Source organism: Chrysemys picta, chromosome 1, assembly GCF_011386835.1.
Source record: "Chrysemys picta bellii isolate R12L10 chromosome 1, ASM1138683v2, whole genome shotgun sequence".
NCBI lineage: Eukaryota > Metazoa > Chordata > Testudines > Emydidae > Chrysemys > Chrysemys picta.
This window is the reverse complement of record NC_088791.1, coordinates 158,857,735-158,880,285: the sequence shown is the minus strand read 5'-3', so window position 1 is coordinate 158,880,285 and position 22,551 is coordinate 158,857,735. Positions and strand designations below refer to the sequence as shown.

Below are 22,551 nucleotides of genomic sequence, written 5' to 3'. Positions count from 1 at the left end.
TGACCTTATAGTGCTTTTCTAATTTATACCGGCCCCATTGTTTTTGAAAAATATGTCAAATACTTGGAATAATGGCAAATCTTATAGAAACTAACTTTAAAGGCTTGCTTTACAGGATTTGTGTTATTATGTACCATGCTGTACGTATCTGATGTACTTCCACTAAGGTTACTGATACCACTGCTTGGTGCTCTCATGACATTACATGCATAAAGGTCATACATATTTTAAGGACATTGCTTCCATAAGCTATGTGTAGCATTAGTATAAAAGGATGCGATCAACAAAATGTGCATTAATAAGACTTACCTCTTCTGGTTATTTTTATCTCCAATGGACAAGTGCGCTCCCAAGAAGTGGGCAAGTGTGCTCCCATGCTACGGTATGCAAAATAAATAAATAACCATCCAATGCCAGATCAATACATTACAATAATAGTTTTGCATTGTTATATATCACTTGTCACCTGTAGATCACCAAGTGTTTTACAAATGGGGTAGGTATTATCCCATTTGACAGATCAGGAAACTGAGGCACAAAGCAGTTAAGTGCCTTGCCCATCAATAGGACCTTCAATAACAGAACCCAGGTTTGACTCCCAGCCTGGTACCTTATTCACTAGGGACTTGATCATTTCCCCACTGACATGCATGGTGCAGTCATTAGAACATAATGCATTTTTCACTCACATAGCAGAACATACAACACAGGGCAATAGTTTTTGGGGGGGAGGTTAAATCTGATATTGGAAAATTTAACTAACTTGTCATCTACTAAGCTGAATACTTTTTACATGTAACTTTGTTGTACTACAGCAGCAGCACAATACCAGTGTGTGGCTCCTTGTTAACTACACCGGACCCTCGCTGGAACGTGGGACTTGGGATCCATGCGCAGTACCGCGTTAATACGGGGACCGTGTTATAGCGAGGACCACGTTAAAATGAATTGCAATTAAAGTAATTACATTTGGGATCCATGGCCGCGACCACGTTATATGCGAATTCCAGCTATATAGACGTGCGTTCTAGCAAGGGTCCGGTGTATTATAATTGATTTCTATTTTCAACTATTCCTTTACAATACTTCCCTTCAACAGTTGAGATGGACTCAAAAATATAACAAATGTATTGAACTGATCACGGGTTATGCTTTGAATTTTTGCCCCCACCAATAACAACAACTACTGTTTTTCAGTGGTGTTACCCGAATCATAAGAGAATGCTTAAAGGACTGGAAAATATGCCTTATGGTGAAAGACTCAAGAAGCTCAATCTATTTAGTTTATCAAAGAGAAAAGATTAAAGGGTGACTTGATCACAATCTATAAAAATCTATATGGGGAACAGAAATCTGATAATAGAGAGCTCTTCAGTCTACCAGACAAAGGTGTAACATGATCCAGTGGCTGAAAACTGAAACAAGACAAATTCAGACTAGAAAAAAGGTACAATTTTTTCCACAGTGAGGGTAATTAACCATTGGAATAATTTACCAGTGGGTGTGGTGGATTCTCCATTGCTGCAAATCTTTAAATGAAGACTGGATGTTTTCTTGAAAAAATGTTTTTCTTCAATGCCAACTATTAGATTTGAGGCAGGAATTAATTCATGGAAGTCTTATGGACTAGGTCAGAGGTGGGCAAACTATGGCCCATGGGACCGTCCTGACTGGCCCTTGAGCTCCAGGCTGGGGAGACTAGCCCCTCCCCTGCTGTCCCACCTCCCCCGCAGCCTCAGCTCGCCCTGCCGCCAGATCTGTGGCTGCCAGTTCTGCTTCTCTGAGCGGCATGGTAAGAGGGTGGGGGGATTGGATAAGGGGCAGAGGGTTCCGGGGGGCAGTCAGGGGACAGGGAGCGCAGGCGGTTGGACGGGGTGAAGGTTCAGGGGGGAGGAGGTCAGGGGATGGGGAACAGGGGGGGTTGGATAGGCATGGGAGTCCCAGGGGGCCTGTCAGGGGGCAAGGGTGTGGATAGGGGTCGGGACAGTCAGGGGACAGGGAGCAGGGGGGTTGGATAGGGAGTGGGATCCTGGGGGGCAGCAGTTAGGGGTGGGGTGTCCTGGGAGAGGGCTGTCAGGGAACAAGGAATGGGGGGGTTGGATGAGCTGTGGGTTCTGAGGGGGGCAGTCAGGGGGTGGGAAGTGGAAGGGTGCAGATACGGGGCAGGGGCCAGGCTGTTTGCGGAGGCATAGCCTTCCCAATCTGGCCCTCCATACAGTTTCGGAACCCTGATGTGGTCCTCAGGCCAAAAAGTTTGCCCACCCCTGGCCTAGGTTATACAGGAAGTCTGATTAAACGATCACAGTGGTTTCTTCTGGCCTTAAAAAAAATAAATCTATGAATCATAAGCCTTTAAATCTGAATCTCACTCATTTCCAGATGCAAATCTCCAGTTTCTCCCTACTTCTCTTAGATTCACTATGACTATCTGATGTTTGTTTAGATTAAGTCATAGTTAGAGCTCAACCAGTAAAATGATTTTTTGATTTAGTGACAGTACCAAAATATCTGGAAAAAAAATTTCAGGTTGCTCTGAAACAATCTCTCTCTTTTTCTTTCTAAAACAAAAACAAACCATAAAAATTTGTTTTGGGGTTGAACAAAACATTTAATTCGGCCCAAAACTAAATGTTTCACTCTGAGGTGGTTTTTTACCACTTTTTTTTTCAATTAAAATCTAGCTAAATTTCAAAACAAGAAGTCAAAATATTTCATTTTTAATATATAAAAATGAACATTTTGACTTTTTTGCATTTCCGCCACACACACTTTTCAGCAGAAATTATTAGCTGACTTGACCAGAATTCATGAACAGTTTGCATTTTTAGGCAAATAAACTATTCAAGCAAAAAAACAAAACAAAAAATTCACCCAGCTCTAGTCACAATACAAGAAATTTACTTAAACATGTGATCCTAATTTTCACCTCTGTAGGATGAAGTATTTTAATTTGAAACAGAATCAAGACAATAACCATAGACGACTGGTACCTCCCCATATTGGGGGGAAACAATCTAAAGGGGAGGACATGTGACTGCTCACGTGCCTCCTCTGCCCAGTGACCTCACTGCCCTGTGCCCATCCACCCATGCTCTCCTCGCCCACATTACCTGCAGGGGAGTTCCAGCCGTCTCTCCCTGTGCCTCCTCCCTGCATGTTCGTCTGCTCTCCCTGGCAGCTGGGCAGGGAATGGGACAAATCCGCTTCTGCCTGAGAGAACTTGGCGGGGAGGCAGCGGCGGCTCTCTCCCTGCCCGGGATCGGCTGCCGGGGACAGGGGCAGAGCATGCCAGGGAGAGGAGCAGAGAGAGGACAGAGCCCCTTTCCCTCCCCACTTCCAACCGGCCAATCTGGGGGGGGGCACTTGACCCCCACATGCCTCCTCCTATGTGTTGCCTCTAAGAAAGACATTCAGACAAATATTTCTTCTGATATTTCTTCAGTTTATTTTATTAAACAATCATGTTTTACATGTCATCAGACCTAACCCCTGAAGTGCAAAAAATTGTTTCTGAGGTATTAAGACTGGAGGAAAACATCCACAGTGTTGTTGTAAAAGATCCTACACTACAACAGGCTGGATAATTTCTGAACAGGCCTTTATACAGCATTGTCTAGATCAGAGAAGAGTGATATGACATGTCTGTATTTGCATTTAGTCTTGAGATTCAGAGACCCCTGAACATTAACCACTTGTGTCACATCCTAGAAAGCAGAAACATCATTAATATGGGGAAGAGTGATAAATAACAATGAGGTGCTGCTGAGCCAATATGTACAGTACATGGTAAGTGAAGTTAAGAATTTACTTACTGATCTTAGACCCAAATCCTAACTGCTTAGCAATCAAATTAATATATATACTGTATCTAGCACTGCCTCCCTTGTTATCAGTACCAATATCCTCTTCCAGATTCCTGGATAGATGTACCTAAATTCCTATTCATAGACAGCTATTGAAAGAGACACACGATCATTCACACTTAATTCAGATGATCTGAGGTTTATCAGATTAGCTGGAGCTGAGAGTCTGGTAAGGCACATGACCTGTTCTTGCAAGGCTTTCCCCCAAACAGGGAGGAAGTCTAGTTCATAGGGGAAACAGCCAAAGGGAAGCATCACTCTGTGGAAAGTTCTGTGTGGAAGGACCACCTTATTTTTTGAACTGTGCAACTGATGTGACAGAATTGGTCCTTTTAAATTACTTCAGTGGGGTTTTTGCTCAAACTGCAGAATTTGGCCCTAAATCATCCTTTTGGCTGGACAAGCGTTGGGGTTTTTTGTTGTTGTTCGGGGGTGGGAGGGGTTTTAGAAATAAAGAAATAAATTCTTTTCACCCTAGCATGTCCATGAGAGCAGAGTTTAACTCAAGGCAACAGCAGTGCTGACTGCATCTAAGTAAGGCTTAGCAAAAATTGAACAACTGATGATGCAGGCAAGCTCCCATTAAAGTTGTCAAAGACTTCCCTGTGAGAGTTTTTTGTCTCAATGAATGACAGGATTGTGTCCTAGGAACGGCTTTGAATTTTCAGCACTAAACAATTTGACAAACAGATACCATGCCAAATTTTGACTCGACTTAAACTGTGTGCAATCCCACTGAATTCAATGGAATTAGAAGACAGAACAGACTTCTGCCCACTGTGTCATATGATCCCATTTCCACATGAATGATAATCACCGTCCACTTATTTTGATTCTTTCTGCAGTTATTTTTAGTCCAGATAGAAAATAAAAATGTAGGTTCTGAGCTACAATAATTTGCTCGATAAGTTCCCACAATAAAGTGGGTAAATACAGAAAAAAGGTAAAAGTAGAGGCAGTCTTTATCAAAAGCAGTGGTTAAACATGAATGTGGCAGGTTGGCCAGGCCTGGTTTAATAATGGTGTATTTAAAGGTGTTTTATCTTAAGCATCTTTAAATTTTAAGACCCCAGTTGGAAGTAGGACACCAATTTTATTGTCAGTACACCCACAGGCAAAATGTTCAATATTCTGATCACAAACACAAATGAGAGGAATTACGTAGGATTCTTGCCATCACTATGACTGTTTTGCTATACAATAAAGTCTATAACACTACAAATAAGACTAGCTGAAGTTTGATACAGGCAGAATGTTGCCTTGGTAAATTTATAACAAAGTATATTTCATGGACAATGAAGGCAATCCCCCACCCCCAAAACAAGTGCAAATTAATTGTTCCTATTAGTTGAAAACTGGGTTTCGTACGCCACCCAAAACTGAACTGCTGGGCCATTTCCTGCGCAGGAGGGTGAGGGAACATACAAAAAAGAAAATGCTCATAATCCCTAGAATGACTATTCCTGAAATCAGTGCACTGGTGACTGAGTTCAGCTGGAAAGGTGGTCCATTTGGATGAGCTGCAAGAGAAAAAAAAGGTTCAGAAAGGTCTCATCAGAATCTCTCTCTGCAGAGCTGCGTCTTCTGCCCCAATGCCTTTATATAAAAAAATTACAGTTAACAGGCTGATACTGAACTGCACATTAAGTCTATCTAATGTATTTAGGGAGTGGCTGCAGGTGCATAGCTCCTTCACATACACACTCACAATGATGGTGTGTGTGTGTGTAAGACAAGATGACAATATTTAACGCATAAACTGACCTGAACTCCATACTCAGGTGTGCAGGATGTCAGCTGACAGGAACACTAAATCTTTCTATTTAATGCCAGGTTTCTGTTATACATGAATTTTATTATGAAGGAGGAACCTTAACATGCTTCTGGAGTCCCCACCATTCAAATGTGTTGGAGAAAGGGAGAACTGAGGGAGGGGAGGGGTTCTCTCCCAGTTGCCTTAGGCTTCATGAGGGATAGCAGCTGAATTTTGTTACATGGTTCCCTAGTAAATATTGACAAAGAGTGATCAGCCAGACAACAGTAACAGAGAAACCAGGAACACACTACAGATTTATTTCTCCACCCAAAAGAATTCCAGGTGATCAGGAGGAGGAGCACTCTGACAATCTGAAGACCTCCTCTCCCCTATACTACCCCATTATTTTTCCATACAGCCTACTTCCTCAACCACCAGAGCAGAAGCACTGGGATCTGTAACATAAGAATGTCCATACTGGGTCAGACCAAAGGTCCATCTGGCCCAGTATCCTGTCTTCCGACAGCGACCAATGCCAGGTGCCCCAGAGGGAATGAAGAGAACAGGTAACCATCAAGTGATCCATCCCCTGCCGCCCTTTCCCATCTGCCTTACCACAGACCATTTGTGTGGTGCCTATGGTTACATCCAGGACAAAGGTCAGGGACTACAGGAGCTGAAACAGGATTCTTTTACCTTTTTGGGCTGTGAAGCCAGCCAGGCTAGGCTGCACCATAACGACCATTTTGTGGTTCAATTAATCTGTTGTAGGAAATGACTTTATTGCGTAAACCTGTCATTTTGCTTCTGGTAGGTGCACTGTTTCCTAATGTGCCATAGCAGCATAAATAGGGTTGCATTTGATTTGTAATTTCAGTTCCATAGTAGAGATTGGAATTTACTAAACTGTTGGGCATATGAACTTAACTGAGCATTCCAGATTTACCAATTGCTTTCTTTAGAACACATTCATATTTTCTCATTTTAAATTAATGGTAATAAGGAAAACTTCAACACATAGCTGAATCCAAATGGTTTACCTACTCATTAGTGTAGCACTCCTGTAATACCCCTGTTTTGTGTTTTTCTTATTCTGATTAACTTACCTAGCTGTGAATTGTTGGTTGGTGTCTCATCTGTATAAAAATATAAAAATGGAACTATTATATTTTAGAGACATCAATATCTGCATCTTCTCTGCACTCCCACTAAAACCAGACAAAACTAAAGTTAGGACTATCCTAAAACTCAGCAACTGTGTTGGAAACGGTGGCTTGTCACAATCAATGTCTCTGATCAAGTCAGGCTAGGAACATTAACTATAAGAAACTTCCAAATTTTTCCTGTGAAGATATTGGTCTTATGCACCACTTACTACTCTGCAAAAAAAAAAAAAATATTCAAGGTCCAGTTATCTTAACATGTTGCTAATTCTCTTATGTCCCATTTCATAAAAATATGACCCAAAACAATGCAGCAGGAACTACTTCTTCTCACCATTTGCTGTATTAGGGGGAAGGATCTCTGCAATGGTGGAGGTACTTTATCTTCATTTCTTCAAGGAAATCTGTGACTACAAAGCATTAGAAAACTTCTTCTCCTCCACACATACTTTTTTCTTAACAGGAGCACAGAAGTATGAGTTTACGTTTTTAGGGAGGCCTTTAAGTTTTTTCCCTAATTTTCACTTACTCCCCATTGTCAGTCTTGAAACTAAATATCTTATCTTTGTTTGTTTTTGCTTTTCTGTTTGCAAGCCTCAATCACAGCTCAAAAGTACATTTATTTCAAGGCCCTGATTTGAATTTATTTTTAACTTGGACATACAATGGCTACCATTATTTTTAACACTTTTGCCTTCACAAGTAGATAATTATTTTGTTTCCGTATGCAAAGAGAAACCCATGTATTTTGTCTAAAATGACTCATTATAGATAAACAAACAAGTGCAAGGTCTCTGTGAAAGGGCACAGTGTTAGAATGGCTTAAAACATACATGAGTGAGACAGGATTGCTGCTGTTTGTGACTATCTAGGTTTCTATATGGCTCCTCATAACCGTAATACCTGACAGCCCTACAATCATTAATAGATTTTAGCCTCAAGGTAGGGAAGTACCATTCCCCACATTTCACAAAAGGGGAACTGAGGCACAAGGTAGATTGAGTTGCCCAAAGTCATGCTGGAAACTTGTGGCAGTCAGGAACTGAACCCAGGCCTCCCAAGTCATAGTCCAGTGCTTCATAGACCCAACTATCTTTCCTACCTCTGTAACCTAAAAGCCAGAAATAAAAGTAAAATTGTCCTCTATATATTCCATAACATGTTTGAATTCCAGTTCTGAAATAGATGACAATTGCAAAATGATTATTTAAGAACATAAGAATAGCCATACTGGGTCAGAACAAAGGTCCATCCAGCACAGAATCCTGGCTGCCGACAGTGGCCAATGCCAGGTGCCCCAGAGGGAGTGAACCTAACAGGTAATGATCAAGTGATCTCTCTCCTGCCATCCATCTCCACCCTCTGACAAACAGAGGCTAGGGACACCATTCCTTACCCATCCTGACTAATAGCCATTAATGGACTTAACCTCCATGAATTTATCTAGTTCTCTTTTAAACCCTGTTATAGTCCTAGCCTTCACAACCTTCTCAGGCAAGGAGTTCCACAGGTTGACTGTATGCTGTGTGAAGAAGAACTTCCTTTTATTTGTTTTAAACCTGTTGCCCATTGATTTCATTTGGTGGCCGCTAGTTCTTATATTATGGGAACAAGTAAATAACTTTTCCTTATTCACTTTCTCCACATCACTCATGATTTTATATATCTCTATCATATCCCCCCTTAGTCTGCTCTATTTCCCCTTTTCATATCTATTCATGGCTAAACTAGAGCTAAGCAAAGAATTTTCAACAATCGTGTATTTAAAGAATTTAGCCACCTCTTCTGCTCATGGAATATCCATGAACTTTTTGTGGTTTACTTGAATGTATTCAATATCCAAAGGCAACTGATTAATATTTTTCTATTTTTGTAAACTCTATAGATTGATCCCAAATATTTGAAATTTGAGCTGTATTGCTTATGACTGCTCAGATAAATCCTGCCATCTTGTTTCTATTCCCTGATTGAATGATCAAATAACTGCAAATCTGAAATTCAGTTTCCTGATGCTTGCAACTCTGAAATTAGTTTTCCCCAGATATTTTTAAACTGAGTGAACGTTCGTGAAAAGTGAACTCAAAAGGGCCATGAGCATGGCTGAAGTAAATGCCTTATCTACTTCAAATATGTGCAGATTTTTTTGGCATTATTCATCCAATTCTACTAAAAAAAACCTTTTCTAACCAGGCACATACAAAAAAACCTGAATACATTCTCAATTCTCTATGTGCAAATTTCTCTTCTTGCATATGTCCATGCATCCACCACTGCATAGCAAAAGGAGACAATTTAGTCCTAAGGTCCTAATAATTCTTTTCCCTCTGTGGAATCACATTCTGCTCTCAGTTTCATTGGTTTCAATCCAGATTGACTCCACTGAAACCATTGACCCAATGACAGTTATTTACATGCATCTGACAGCAGAATTTGGCTCAAAATATTTTATCTTTACTAGTTACCACAGGTATTCACAAAATGAATGCTTCTCAGAAATTCCAAGATATATTTGAAACCCTTTAACATTCTAGGAGAACAGAAATCAGTGGAATTACACTCTGGATAGGTATCAGTTTAAGTGAGAACAGAATCTGGGCAATCGTCTTTAAATTGAAAACCTGAACTGTTTGCCTCAGGCTCTCTTTACAGCTGAAAGCTGAGCAAAAAGTATATTACCAATGCAAGTCATAGTTAATGTCATTAAAGTTACATCTACTCTGCAAAAAAAATGGTGTGTTCTTTACTCGGCTTATCTAAATTGGGTTAAAATAGCAGTGAACGCACAGCCACTTGGGTTTTAACTCAGGTTAGCAGCCCTATAGGCTTTAATTCAAACTTTTAAAGTGAGTTAAGAACTAAGTTCCTGTGTCTTCACTGCTAACTTAAATCAAGTGAGCTAACCCTAGTTAAGAACACACCATTTTTTGCAGTGTAGACATACCCTAAGATGGAAATGGAAGAGCCAGGCAAGGAGTAGTCAGTGTTAGAGTGGGTGTTCATTAGCTTCTAAACAATTTTTTCCATTTTGTGGCTTTCCCATCTTGAGCTGTGATTTTAAGCAAAATGAATCAGGCTCATTTTTTTCTTAGTTAGATGGGTGCACCTTCCATTATCTTCAATGGAAGCTGAATCTGTATGACCAATAAGAATTTAGCCTGTTGAGTTTAGGTGTTTAAGGTGGCCTCAGACAAATGCACATAATCCACAATGACTTCATTAGGTGTTTTGAGTGCATATATGACCAAAACAATTGGCTCAGAACTTTTACATGAAAGTTTAGTCTTGCAGTAGGAATAGACCCAAATAAGTTAGCTGGGTTTTTTATTTGAGTCACTGCAAACTCTTATTAAACAGCAAAGAATTTCCTCATGTTTTTTAAATTCCTGCAATATACAGAAAGGTTTGAGAATTCCTACCGCTCCTTGTAATGATGGGGCCAGCAGAGATTACAGCATTTCCAGAGGTGCTCTGAGCGCTCCAAGTTGTTCTCCTAACAGCATCTCTTCTTTCTCTGTTACTGCAAATCTGAGCGGTTAATCAAAACAATCACAGTTTCAGAGTGGAGTAGAATTATTGCCTTCCTGTGCTTCCATTTGTAATGCCAGCTCTTTTAAAAGTGATACTACAATTTTATTTCTTGTATGCATTCAATTACTTTGCAATAAAAAGAGATGCAATATCCCCTAAGAGTGCATGTTGTAAATGATTGGCTTCCAGTTGTATTTTGCCTCATTCATTTATGGAACTGCATTGCTCTCATGTACAATATCCATATTACAGTATAATAAACTTTTCAGTAATTAATTTACCAAGGCTTTGTTCATAGCCCTCATCCCAGCTGACGTTTATGTGCAAGACTAGGGACATACAAGATATGACAGTTGAGATCCTAGAAAACCCTTTAAGTTGTTTTTTTTTAAGGGCAGTTATGTTGGATTACTCATATTCTGAACAATAGCATGAAGTTGGGTTGAAATTTTATTATTATTTTCATATTAGAATAGTCTCACATTGGAGTGTCTGTAATCCATCCTTAATTCACCCTCCTCTCTTTCCCATCTACCATGGACACACATATCTTAGGGATGCAAACCATGCTGAGACCTAAAATCAATCATTCCAATTTGACTCTTTTCATACTTCATGTTTCAGGCCCTGATTCAGCAATGCACTCAAGCACATTCTTAACTTTAAGAACATGCTTTAAGTTCTTTGCTAAATTGGGGCTTAGATGAGTAAATTTTTATATGGTTTTTCTATCAAACATTTTTAGTGGTCATGAAAGCTGCTGGACAGAGCTGTGCGGGAACCAGAATTTCCATTTCATGGGAAATTCTGCAATTTCAAAATTTGTTTAATTCCAAATTGCAATGAAAACAAAGAATTTTAAAATTTCCCACAAAACAAAATTTTAAAAAAATCATATCAGAACGTTTTCTTTTGATCAAATAGTTTTGTTTCCATTTCAACTTTTCATTTTCCTATTATAAAAAATGTCTAAATGAAATGTTGTTTTCAACAATAAAAATCAAAATGGTCATTTCTAAAAATGTCAAACAGATAGTTCTCACCTTATCAAAATTCCCCCCTCCTCCCCCCCCCCCCATTTTTTTTCCGAAATAAAATTTCATCAAAATAGACACATTCCCACAGGAAGTTTGAGTTTCAGTGGCATTTTCTGATGGAAAAAATGATCTATCAGAATATTTTTGACTAGCTCTACTGCCAGGTGAGGGGTATCAAAGACTCATAAACTCTACCCACTAAATAGGTATAGCAGGGGGAAGTGATCATGCAACATTTCCCCAAACACCCTATGAATGTTCTTCAACTTTGTTTTGTGGGGATCACATCTAGAAATGAGCGGATAGGTCAGTCTAAGGCTCAAACTTATTCTCTATCCTGAGCTTTCTATTGATGTCATTCCCAAGACACACTTATGGTTCCTTGTGATGCAAATAACCTTTTTCTAGGACCTATACTGAGACCACCAGCTCATTTTTCATAAACTATCTGAATGGCTTTCTGACAGTGGTCACCTTTGGTCTCTATCATCTGAGGCATGATTTGACCCAGAGACCTAAAGGTGAACACTCCTTATGCCAAGCCCAATTCCCCTGAGCTTTACAGTTCCCAGTGTTACGTCACACAATGGTGATGACATTGAAATGCCGCTCTTCATTTGTTGCATTCACATTCTCTAGAGACAGATGAAAAGTTCAAATTCTAGGTGTTGTCTTCATCTGCACAACTCAGATGCCCTCCACCTTCCCTATCCATCTGCAAATTACAGGTGTAGAATGGTCCTACAGTTCTGCTTCTGGCACAGCACAGATTCATAAAGATTATTGACAGAGCCCCCTCAAAACTTACAGGTGCAAGAAAGGGACAGTCATCCGTTCTGCACAGCTTTGTCACACAGTGGAGGAAGACTGTAGACATCTTCTGGTTCTTGTGCTTCACGAAGCGGAACACCTCAAAGGAAAACCGGCCCATCTGGCTCTTGCCATTCTCAATTACAGTGGTCTGTGGGTCCTTGTCACAGCTAATTGTTATAAAAGATTAAAACTGGGATGACCATGTGTACCTCTGATTTATAGCCCCTAACTGAGAATAAGGGACTATAAGTAACAAGATCAACGCTTAAGATCTGTGCAAAACAAGACAGCACCGTGATGTCCAAAATGGGCAGCTATGAGAGTCTCATGTGTGCTATAGTAGGTCAAGTGCTGAGATGGCACGGCAGTGAGCACTGCTCAGATGCACAGGCAGGCAGACAATGACAATGAACAAAAGGTTCAAAGTCAGAATTACTCTTAGAAACACTAAAAAGGATCTGCGTTCAAGAATGCCACGTCTCCAATATTTTCTTTAGGTGATTCACTTGCCTTAGACTGTCTGGAACACACAGGATGTGAGATAACTAGCCCTGATCCTGCAGTGTTTACACCCGTTGACATTAGTGGGAGTTATGCCAGAGCACGATTTTGTCCCATTGCTTTTGCATTCTTAGCTAATGCAGATAGGGACCCAACAATACTGACAATTGGAAATCAAGTCTGCTTGACATTGTATGTATAAGGGCACTCTGTCAGAAACTGATCTGGCCCTTTAAGAGGGTTTAAGCTGAACCTGTGCCAGATTTGGCCTGCCTCCCTAGGTGGAGGCAATAAGTCCAGTCACCTGACAAGGAGTCAGGTGACTAGGAGATGGGCCTGCTGGTGGGGGATGAAAAGAAGAATCCTGGGACAAGAAAGAAGGCAACTGGTGGTGGCTGCTGAAAGGAGGGCCACTGTTGAAGAGGCCCACAAAGGGTATGTATATATATATATGTCTCTCTCTCTCACACTTCTTTAAAGCAGTACTGAATTGTGTATTTTGCAACGTCAAACTCAAAACTAAGGTAGCTCAGCTCCAGTTCCATTTAAATTCAAATCTACAAATAATTATGAGATCTGAAACAAAAAGTTATCAGGTAAGCTAATTTATATAGATAAGCACCTCTGAAAGAAGGTAGCAGCTCCATCAAGAGCCACTGATCTGATTTAATCTGTGGTGTTGCTGAGACACCAAGCTGCTCTTTGCTAGCCTTTTTAAGGTCCCAATTCAGGAAGTCATTGCCATTCAGGACAGCACTTAAGCTTGTGCTTAAGCACTTTCCTGAATCAGCACCTTAGACATGTCAGATGGTTATCATCTACCCAAAGGGCATCCTCCCACTTGCTTGCATTAAAATAAACATTAATATATACCCACTGAAATTTGAGTAGAAAGCCCCTGGTATGTGCACACAAAATGACTATTTCTACATCTACATTGGTGCACACAATTTTCATGTCTGTGCACACTTACCCAATATTTATGTCCACAAATAGCTAGGTAAGTGACTAATAAGTTATTTACGAGCTTAGACATTGGGCCGTCCTTAAAAACCTCATGCCCGTCAAGAAATGTAGCATCACGCCATCATACAGAGGCTCATAATTGCACTCTTAAAAGGAGGGCATTTACATACAAATGCTGGATTTGCAAAGTACCTACCTAAAGAAGAGATCGTATCGAAGCTCATCATTGGGATTACCAGATGGAGTGGTGTAACAATAGTCCATCAAAACATTCCATCTGCATGAGGAGCAAGATAATTGTCAGAGAAAAAGATTTAAAAAAACCTGAGGTACAAGTTGATAGTACTAGCTGATGAACTGAACCTACACAGTTGTGTACAATTATGAGCCATGTATAGAATCCCTGCATTCTCACTGAGACCATTCTATGTCAGCATAATAGTTTTTATTTTTCTGCATTACTTACATTACTGCACAGTGTATGAATGATACAATTCAACCAACATGATTTTACACCCATCTGTTCCACAGTAAAGAAGCTGTTACAAATCAGTGGCCACATAGCACTTCAATGGGTATCACTTTGCTGCACATCATCTCCACTAAGAATTTCATGGCAGCATTGGACAGGATTTACATCCTCATAAAAACAGCCATACTAGGTCAGATGAATAGTCCATCTAGCCCAGTATCCTGTCTTACGACAGTGGCCAATGCCAGGAGCTTCAGAGGGAAAGAACAGAACAGTTAATCATCAAGTGATTCATCCCCTGTCGCCTATTCCCAGCTTCCGGCAAACAGAGGTTAGGGACACTTCAGAGCATGGTTTTGCATTCCTGCCCATCCTGGCTATTAGCCACTGATGGACGTACCCTCCAGGAACTTACCTAGTTCTTTTTTGAACCCTGCTATAGTCTCGGCCTTCACAACATCCTTTGGCAAAGAGTTTGAAAGGCTGACTGTGCGTTGTGTGAAGAAATACTTCCTTTTCTTTGTTTTAAACCTGCTGCCTATTAATTTAATTGGGTGACCCCCTAGTTCTTGTGTTATGAGAAGGAGTAAATAACACTTCCTTATTTACTTTCTCCACACCAGTCATGATTTTATATACCTCTATCATATCCCTCCTTAGTCATCTCTTTTCCAAGTTGAAAAGTCCCAGTCTTTTTAATCTCTCCTCATACGGAAGCTGTTCCATACCCCTAATCATTTTCGTTGCCCTTTTCTGTACCTTTTCCAATTCCAATATATCTTTTTTGAGATATGATGACCACATCTGCACTCGGTATTCAAGATGTGGGCATACGATGGATTTATATAGTGGCATTATGATATTTTCTGTCTTGTTATCTATCTCTTTCCTAATGATTCCAAACATTCTGTTCGATTTTTTGACTGCCACTGCACACTGAGTGGATGTTTTCAGAGAATTATCCACAATGACGCCAAGATCTCTTTCTTCAGTGCATAACAGCTAATTTAGACCCCCGTCATTTTGTATGTTGTTGAGATTATGTTTACCAATGTGTATTACTTTGCATTTATCAACATTGAATTTCATCTCCATTTTGTTGCCTAGTCACCCAGTTTTGTGAGATCTTTTTGTAACTCCTTGCAATCCATCTTGACTAGTTTTATATCATCTGAAAATTTTGTCACCTCACCATTTACCCCTTTTTCCAGACCATTTATGAATATGTTGAATAGGACTGGTCCCAGTACAGACCCCTGGGGGACACCACTATTTACCTCTCTCCATTCTGGAAACTGACCATTTATTCCTACCCTTTTGTTTCCTTTGTTTCCTCCTCTTACAAAAGCCCAAGACTCCCTCCCTTGAGCTCAAGAAGAATCGTTGTTGATGATTACCAATAAAAGGTCTGTGACACATAATAAAACAGATCTGATTCTGTCCAACAGAGGGAAGTGATTCACCATTTCATTACTTGTAAATAGGCTTGGAAGTATTAGATTTTTATCAGTAAACATGGATTTAATCGTACAGACACAAACCTACAAAAACATTTCCATCGATAATACTCAAAATGTACAGGTAGAAAAAGAAAGAAAATGCTGCTTGAGAACTTACTAGAGGTTGATGTAAGGATATTTATTTTATATATTTTGACATGATGTTGACAGTTTGTATTTTAACAGTTATAAAGATTTCACATTTTGAATCTCAATGTGTACTGTCATTAAATAATTGACTCTCCTATTGTCTGACACTCCCATCGTTTTCCACACCTGTAAAAATTTAAATTAATAAAAAGCAATGCTTGAAAATAATCAGTTATCCATCAAAATTATTTTTTTAAATCAAATTCTACCAAGCCTCAATATAAAAGACTGTCCAAAAAAACCCGAGCCATACAGAATTATAAATGTACATGGTGATTGATGCTGCTCAAGAGCTGCAAAAATTAGAAAGGGAAGAAACAACATCTTTTACTGTACCTGCCATCTAGGTTGGTTGCTCGCACTGCTGCATATATTTTTGTTTTCAAAGGTAAACCTATACTGGGGATAACCAGCAGCTGGCTGTAGGTTGAGTCCTGGAAAAACAAACACACAGTTGCTGTAACACAATGGCAATCCCAACACCATGCAACACAAAAGCTTTGTTGGTGAGTTGGTTTAGTGGAAACAGCAGTGCTATCAAGTTTCGCACCGTTCAAGTTCAGAATATTAGAACAGATGTTTTGCTCTCCACAATGCAGCTTTAGTGGGAACTGACACATTAAAAGTGTTGGGTAACAAAGAAAGATTGTATTAAAAAAATTATCTCCTTTCAGAAGCTCCATTACCAAGCTAGTGTAAGTGTGTGTACAGAGAGAGAGAATCACAGCTTGTACAACGTTGTAAAATGAATATGGTGTGTCAGATTGTGACAGGGTGCTGTTAGCACTTATAAACTGAGCTCTTTGGAAGCCAGCGCCCTGGTCACTTAGAACACCCAGGGCACTGGGTATAGTTAGAGTAGAAGGGACTCAGGTCATTTGGATTTGGAAGGGTAAAAGGGATCATTTGCACCTGTAGAGAGCCTGATGAGCTAATGAGGTAATTAGCTCACCAGCTGGGTACGCCTGAGAAGAAATCAAGCCGTGTAAATCGTTGAGACAGGGAGCAGGAAGGGAGCATAACACCCACCATGTTGTGATGTACCTGGAGTATAAACAATCAGAGACACTTGGTGGATGTACCCTGGAGCTCTGTGCATGCTGCTAAATTCACAAAGACGGCCTACCAGCCAGGATTTCCAGGAGCTGAAGTAGGAACCCGTTCACAAAGACATAATTTAGCAATACAAAACGCACTTAGGGGGGACATCATTTAATATATTGCAGATGAGCATTAGAAAGAGGGGATTGGTGGGGGAGGTTCAGCATATGGGAGAAAGATCTCTAGTGGGAGATGAGGATACCCAAGACTCAGTCCACATTTTCAAAAAGTCCTGCCTTGCATAAGCTGTGTCACAATAAAACTAGGATGGTGTAGCAGACACCAGAAAGTTTGGGAAATATTAAATTAAATGTGCAAAGCATGTGATTTTTCTAATGGAATGAAAAACAGAATTTATAACTTTCTATATACTTCACCCCTATGGAAGTGTCCTTTAGAATATTAAAGAGGAGAGAAAACTAGCTATAGAACTTTTAAACCAGGTGGTAGAATTTGATCGCAGGGGTGTACTTCTCTGTTAAATTTGTAGGTTGGTTAAGAGAATCTGTAGAAAAGATCTCACTCTTATTATGTCCTACAGATTTTTAGAGCAATTTCTATAGATCGCTATTGGTTTAGGCTGAGATTTTCAAAGGAGTCTAGAGACAGACCTTGTACTGCAATTGGGAGGGGTGACTGCAACATGTGTAGCTAAATTTGATCACGCTATCTTGCTAAATATAGCTGCTGCAGCATAGACTGTGGTATGGGCTAGTTGCCTGAGTATTTACCCAGGGACTAAGAAGGGATTGTATTTGGGCAGCTAGCCTGTGGCACTGCCTGTGCTGCCATGACAACAGTGCTATTTTCAGCAAACTAATTAGAGCAAAGCTAACTCAGTACCTGAGCTACACATGCTGCAATCACACCCAAAGATTTACACATGGGTATCTAAATCCCTTAGGCTCCTTTGAAAATCCAAACCTTAATCTCTTTAGGTCTTTTCCATAATGGCTAGTTTTGTGGTTGCATCCAGAAATGTTGCAGATGGATTCACACACGGCAAAGGCATGAAGTAGCACAACAGAACAAATGAAAACATCAACAAGTCAGGGGGTGGGGAAGAGAGGGATTTGAGGATAAGGAGTATAAACATTAGAGAAATAAAAAACAAACAGCCTGTCTAAAGCATTCAAACATAGGTGTCTGAACTTAGGCACCTAAAAAGTAGCTTGATTTTCACAGCCACAGAGTCTTTGGGCGCTACAAATGCACCACACCTTTGACAAGCAGGACTCTTATATACTTAAATATAGCTTTAAATGTCTGGTTTGGGGGTCTGCATTTGTAAATGTTGGTCTTTAATAACAGGAGCAAAATATACTGTATAGATCATCTATGTACAAGTGCCTAAAAATAGTTACAATTGCTAAGATTATCTTAATACTTTTGTTTGGTTGCTTTTTCGTGCTTCTGTGAATTGCAGGATTTCTTCTAGGAGCATCTCACAAGATCAAAACCCAGAGTCAATTACCAATGATTTCATTCTTAATTACTTAAATACCTTGGATCTGACCTTATTGATCAGGCCCTTTAAGTTTGGTCACTTCATTTGGGGCATATTCTGGCATGATATTAATTCATGTTATTATTCTCTCACTGCAGAAACTATGAATGGCTCTTCCTAGCCACTATTCAATTCCTGTAATTTTGAGGAAGTTGGCTCTCTTTCCTTTTGACTACAAATGTATTTAAAAATGGGAGAAATATAATCTTCATTCTAACACATTTTAATCTGTTTTTAAGAACTCTGCTCTGCCAAATGACAAACTTACAAACATGAATTTAAAAAAATGCCTTTGGAAAATGTCCTGTTACAATATTTATAGCTCATTATATTCCAAGAAAAAAGCACTGACTTTTAAATCAGTTGCATGAATTATAACTCAGCATCACGATGACATGAATAATAAAGCGGGGAAAAAACAGATTCATAATTTACAAAAATGTTGCTTGATAGATTGAAAAATTTATATTTAAATCAGGTATTTATAATGTATGAATAAAAATTTTAATCAACAAAAAAGATTTCAGGGATTAATGTTACTGTTATAAATAGAAGTCCACACATTTTTTACGTTTTACTGTCGTTGTCCATATTTACATAATAAAAAGTTTATACAATGATGTATATTCAAACCAAATTATCTGAAAAAGTATGAGAGACGTGTTGGCAGTCAAAAGCTGTTATTAAAAATATTAACCCATGCAGTATCCAAAGTACATGCAATAAAGCACCTGTATGGATGTATAGATTGGGGGGAAATCCTGCATACTTCACTCCTATTTAAAATGGTCAACATACTTGGACAAGGCTTGAATGTACATGTTTGTGAGAAATTTAACATATCAATATTGTTATAAGATTATATTTAGAATAGATATAATATGCAGGTACAATATGCAATAGATATGAATTCTAGTGCATCACTTATTATAATTTGTACTGCCATAGGGTCTGGAGGCCCTAATTGTTGATCAGGACCCCATTGCGCTAGGCGCTGTGCAAACGCAGAATAAAAGAAGAGAGATGGTAGGTCATTCAGGGCAGAAACTAAGAAAAGAGACAACAGGTACATTCCAAACAAAACAAAACAAAAAGGACAAGCACAAGATAATAATTAGATGAATGACAACTGTATGAAAGGCCTGCTTCCCTTCCGGGGAAAATAAAACATAATGAACACATAAGGAGCCTAATTCTGCTCTGTCAATGAGAGCTGAAGCCATGTAATTCAGAGAATATTATATATAAATTGTTTACTAATTTTATACTTACGTTGTAAAGCAGCAAACTCAGAGTGCTGATAAATGTCCCATTGTTCTCTTTTACAGAAATAGCAGCTGATGACCTAAAAGAGATTTAGAAACCAGAAACTGTTTAAGGGTTTTGTTTGTTTGTTTTTGCTTGTGTTTTCCTATTTCAGTTCTTGAGACACATCATAAGGAGTGATTTTTTTAAGGTTTGTGTTAGAAGACTCTGAAAATAGGAATTTATAGTGGAGACAATGACAGGACCTTAACTTTACTGGAAGTAATGGAGGCTATTAAAAATATGAATCAGGCAAATAATTAACAGAAAGGCAAAATGGCATAAAAGAACCAGTTCTCCATGATGTAGTGTGTCTGCTCATGGAAAATGTGTTTCCTTGCACTACATATTCATAGATTACCCTACACAAAAAAATTATATTGCATGGGAAATTTAAAATATGTATGCAGGTACTATTCGGTCTTAAAACCACATGCATTTAGAAGGCAAATTTTTACACTAGTCAGGCAACAAATTACAGTAGCTTTTGGTAAATTATTTTATTATACAGATCCTCTAGTAAACTTTTCTTCTTTCTTCAATCTCCCCTTTCGCCCTGCCACTTCTTCCCACAATCTTGGTTTTACTTTTTTCACCATCAGTACAAGAGCACGATTTTTATGGAGAGAAATGTTGGGGTGTGCAGATGCATGGAGACAGATACCCTCACCCTTATACAGATAAATATATATGAATGAATGAAAAGCATACTTACGAAGCCAATTGTGTATTGTTGACCAAATATTCCAAGGGGTAGCTACAGCTAAATTTGTACAGAAGCCCTGGTAAGTAGCTGATGATCGTTGGTGGATCTGGCGTATCTATGTAGCCTGAAACATTACCTATCTGTACCACTGATACATTCCCATATGCATTGATGCCTGGAACGGAGGATACCTATTGAGGAAGGTATGAAAACAGACATTACCAGAAGATTAAGCACATAACAAGAGAGAGAGAGAGAGAGAAAAATACAAACACATTGAAAAATTCTGCCACTTTGAGCCCAATTCATCTTTGGTGTAACTTCCTTCAGTACACCAGGGATGAATTGGGCTTACTAAATCAGATTCTGTTTTCTATTTTACCTGCAGAGCCTGTAGTCAATTGGGATTACAGGGGTCTGATTGAATGCAAAATATGGCTCACCATAGCGCCTAAAACACAGATCTGGAATGTCCTGAGGTCCCGTGAATAATTTTTCAGATGGGCATTTTCTCTGACCATTCCTGATGAATTCCCGTGGATCACTGGGGGGTGGGGGAGGGGAGCTGAAGAAGCAGTTCTTTTCAGTTTGAAAGGTAACAAAATATTGGAGCTTTTAATACTTGAAAACAAAGTTATTTTACAAAGAATCCCACTCACTGAAATGATGCGTGGCCACTACTGGTATGTTGGCTTGTGAAGGATTCCAAATCACATAATAGATGATGGAAATGGGAGAGTTTTAGTATTTTTAAAGTGATATTAATGAGACAGTAAAGCAATTCAAGCCGAACAATTGAATTTCTGGTCAATGCTTGTGTCTGTCTGTACAGAGATGCATATCTATATATGATAAATTACTCACACAAAAACTAAGTTAAAAGAATGCCAATGCTGCAAATCCAACCACTCAATATTTAGACAACGCCACAATTAAAGTTGCCTGTGTAACCTTAATTCAGCCCCCTGGTATGTCTGAATTATGACTGATTTGCTCAACATCACATAAGTATGTAGTTGAAACAGAAATAGTACCCAGCTCTCCTGGGTCCCCATCCAATGCCTTCAAAATGACAGGTGAACATCCTTTCTCTTCCTGCAACCCACTGATTCATTCACCATATATCCCATGTACTATGTAAGTTAATGGTCATGTGGAGAAAATAGTATGTGAATATGTAATTTTATAATGCATGTACACAACGGGTCACATTGAGGTTGCATGAGATTAACTGTGGCGTTACCTAATTGTTGCTTGATTTTGCATTGTTTTCATGTAGTTTTTGTATGTAATCTCCTATATTTTAAAAAAAGAAAAACTGGGAAAAAAACAGGAATTTATCAAATCACGCTGCCCACTGCACACCTGGGTAGTTCATCAGGGTTTGAACCCAGGACTTTTAGATTCATAGCACAACTTGATTTCTTGAACTAAAGGAAAACCTGGTAGCAATAGTAGGCTCTTATTCCCTGTACATTTTGCCAGTGGTGTACATAACCATTTGCTAGACAGCAGAAAAATGTTGGGAATCCAGATTCCTAGGTTCTGTTTCTGGCTGTGGGAGAGAGAGTGGCCTAGAGGTTACAGACAGTACAGCCTAGCACACAAATGTCACACATTAATTCTGAAAGCTGCTGTGGTTAAGAGGCTGTCAAGGGAGTCTACCACATTAGAGTTCTGTGTTCTATTCCCAGCCTTTCCAGAAGTACAGTCTCTCAATTATGCCATCTGTAAAATGAAGGATGCCTCCCTCCCTCATGAAGTAGAGGTATGAGTCTTGCTTAGCAATAAAGGCTATGAAATGTGTGGTATATTAACACCTGTGAATGGAAGAGCTAAGATCAGTATTCATGGTCTCTTCTTGACTCACAGCCCAGCACTCCTAAGCCATAGGGGTTGTGGGTGGTGGTTTGCTATTGTTCCCCCCCCCCCCCCCCCCCCAGCTGTTGCTTTGTCTTTGCACATAGGGATACACATAGGGAGCCCTGCAGGGCGTGAGCACACATTCAGAGAATTTGCTATATAGGGAGCTCCAAAGGGAATGAGAGCCTGCACAGAGCAATCGGAATGTTCGGAGATTTTAACAGCAAATTTCTAACACGCTCTATGAACATGTCAAAATGGCAATTTTCAGAGGCTTATAATTTTGCCCAATCTGGGTAATTTTCATGGGGACAGCAAAAG

The 22,551-nt window shown here is 39.5% G+C and overlaps 1 protein-coding gene across 1 annotated transcript in view; it reads right to left on the bottom strand.

Annotated features, from left to right (window-relative positions):
• Window positions 1-3,421: 3,421 nt before the first annotated feature.
• Window positions 3,422-22,551, bottom strand: part of ZPLD1 (zona pellucida like domain containing 1) — a 44,858-nt gene continuing 25,728 nt past the window's right edge. The window contains exons 5-12 of the mRNA XM_005283578.4: window positions 20,377-20,558; window positions 19,629-19,701; window positions 16,085-16,182; window positions 13,824-13,904; window positions 12,156-12,327; window positions 10,199-10,307; window positions 6,726-6,755; window positions 3,422-5,383 (exon numbers count right to left, since the gene is read on the bottom strand). Of these exons, the coding sequence (XP_005283635.1) occupies window positions 5,208-5,383; window positions 6,726-6,755; window positions 10,199-10,307; window positions 12,156-12,327; window positions 13,824-13,904; window positions 16,085-16,182; window positions 19,629-19,701; window positions 20,377-20,558 (921 nt within the window). The 3' untranslated portion in view covers window positions 3,422-5,207. The remainder of the gene's footprint in view (window positions 5,384-6,725; window positions 6,756-10,198; window positions 10,308-12,155; window positions 12,328-13,823; window positions 13,905-16,084; window positions 16,183-19,628; window positions 19,702-20,376; window positions 20,559-22,551) is intronic.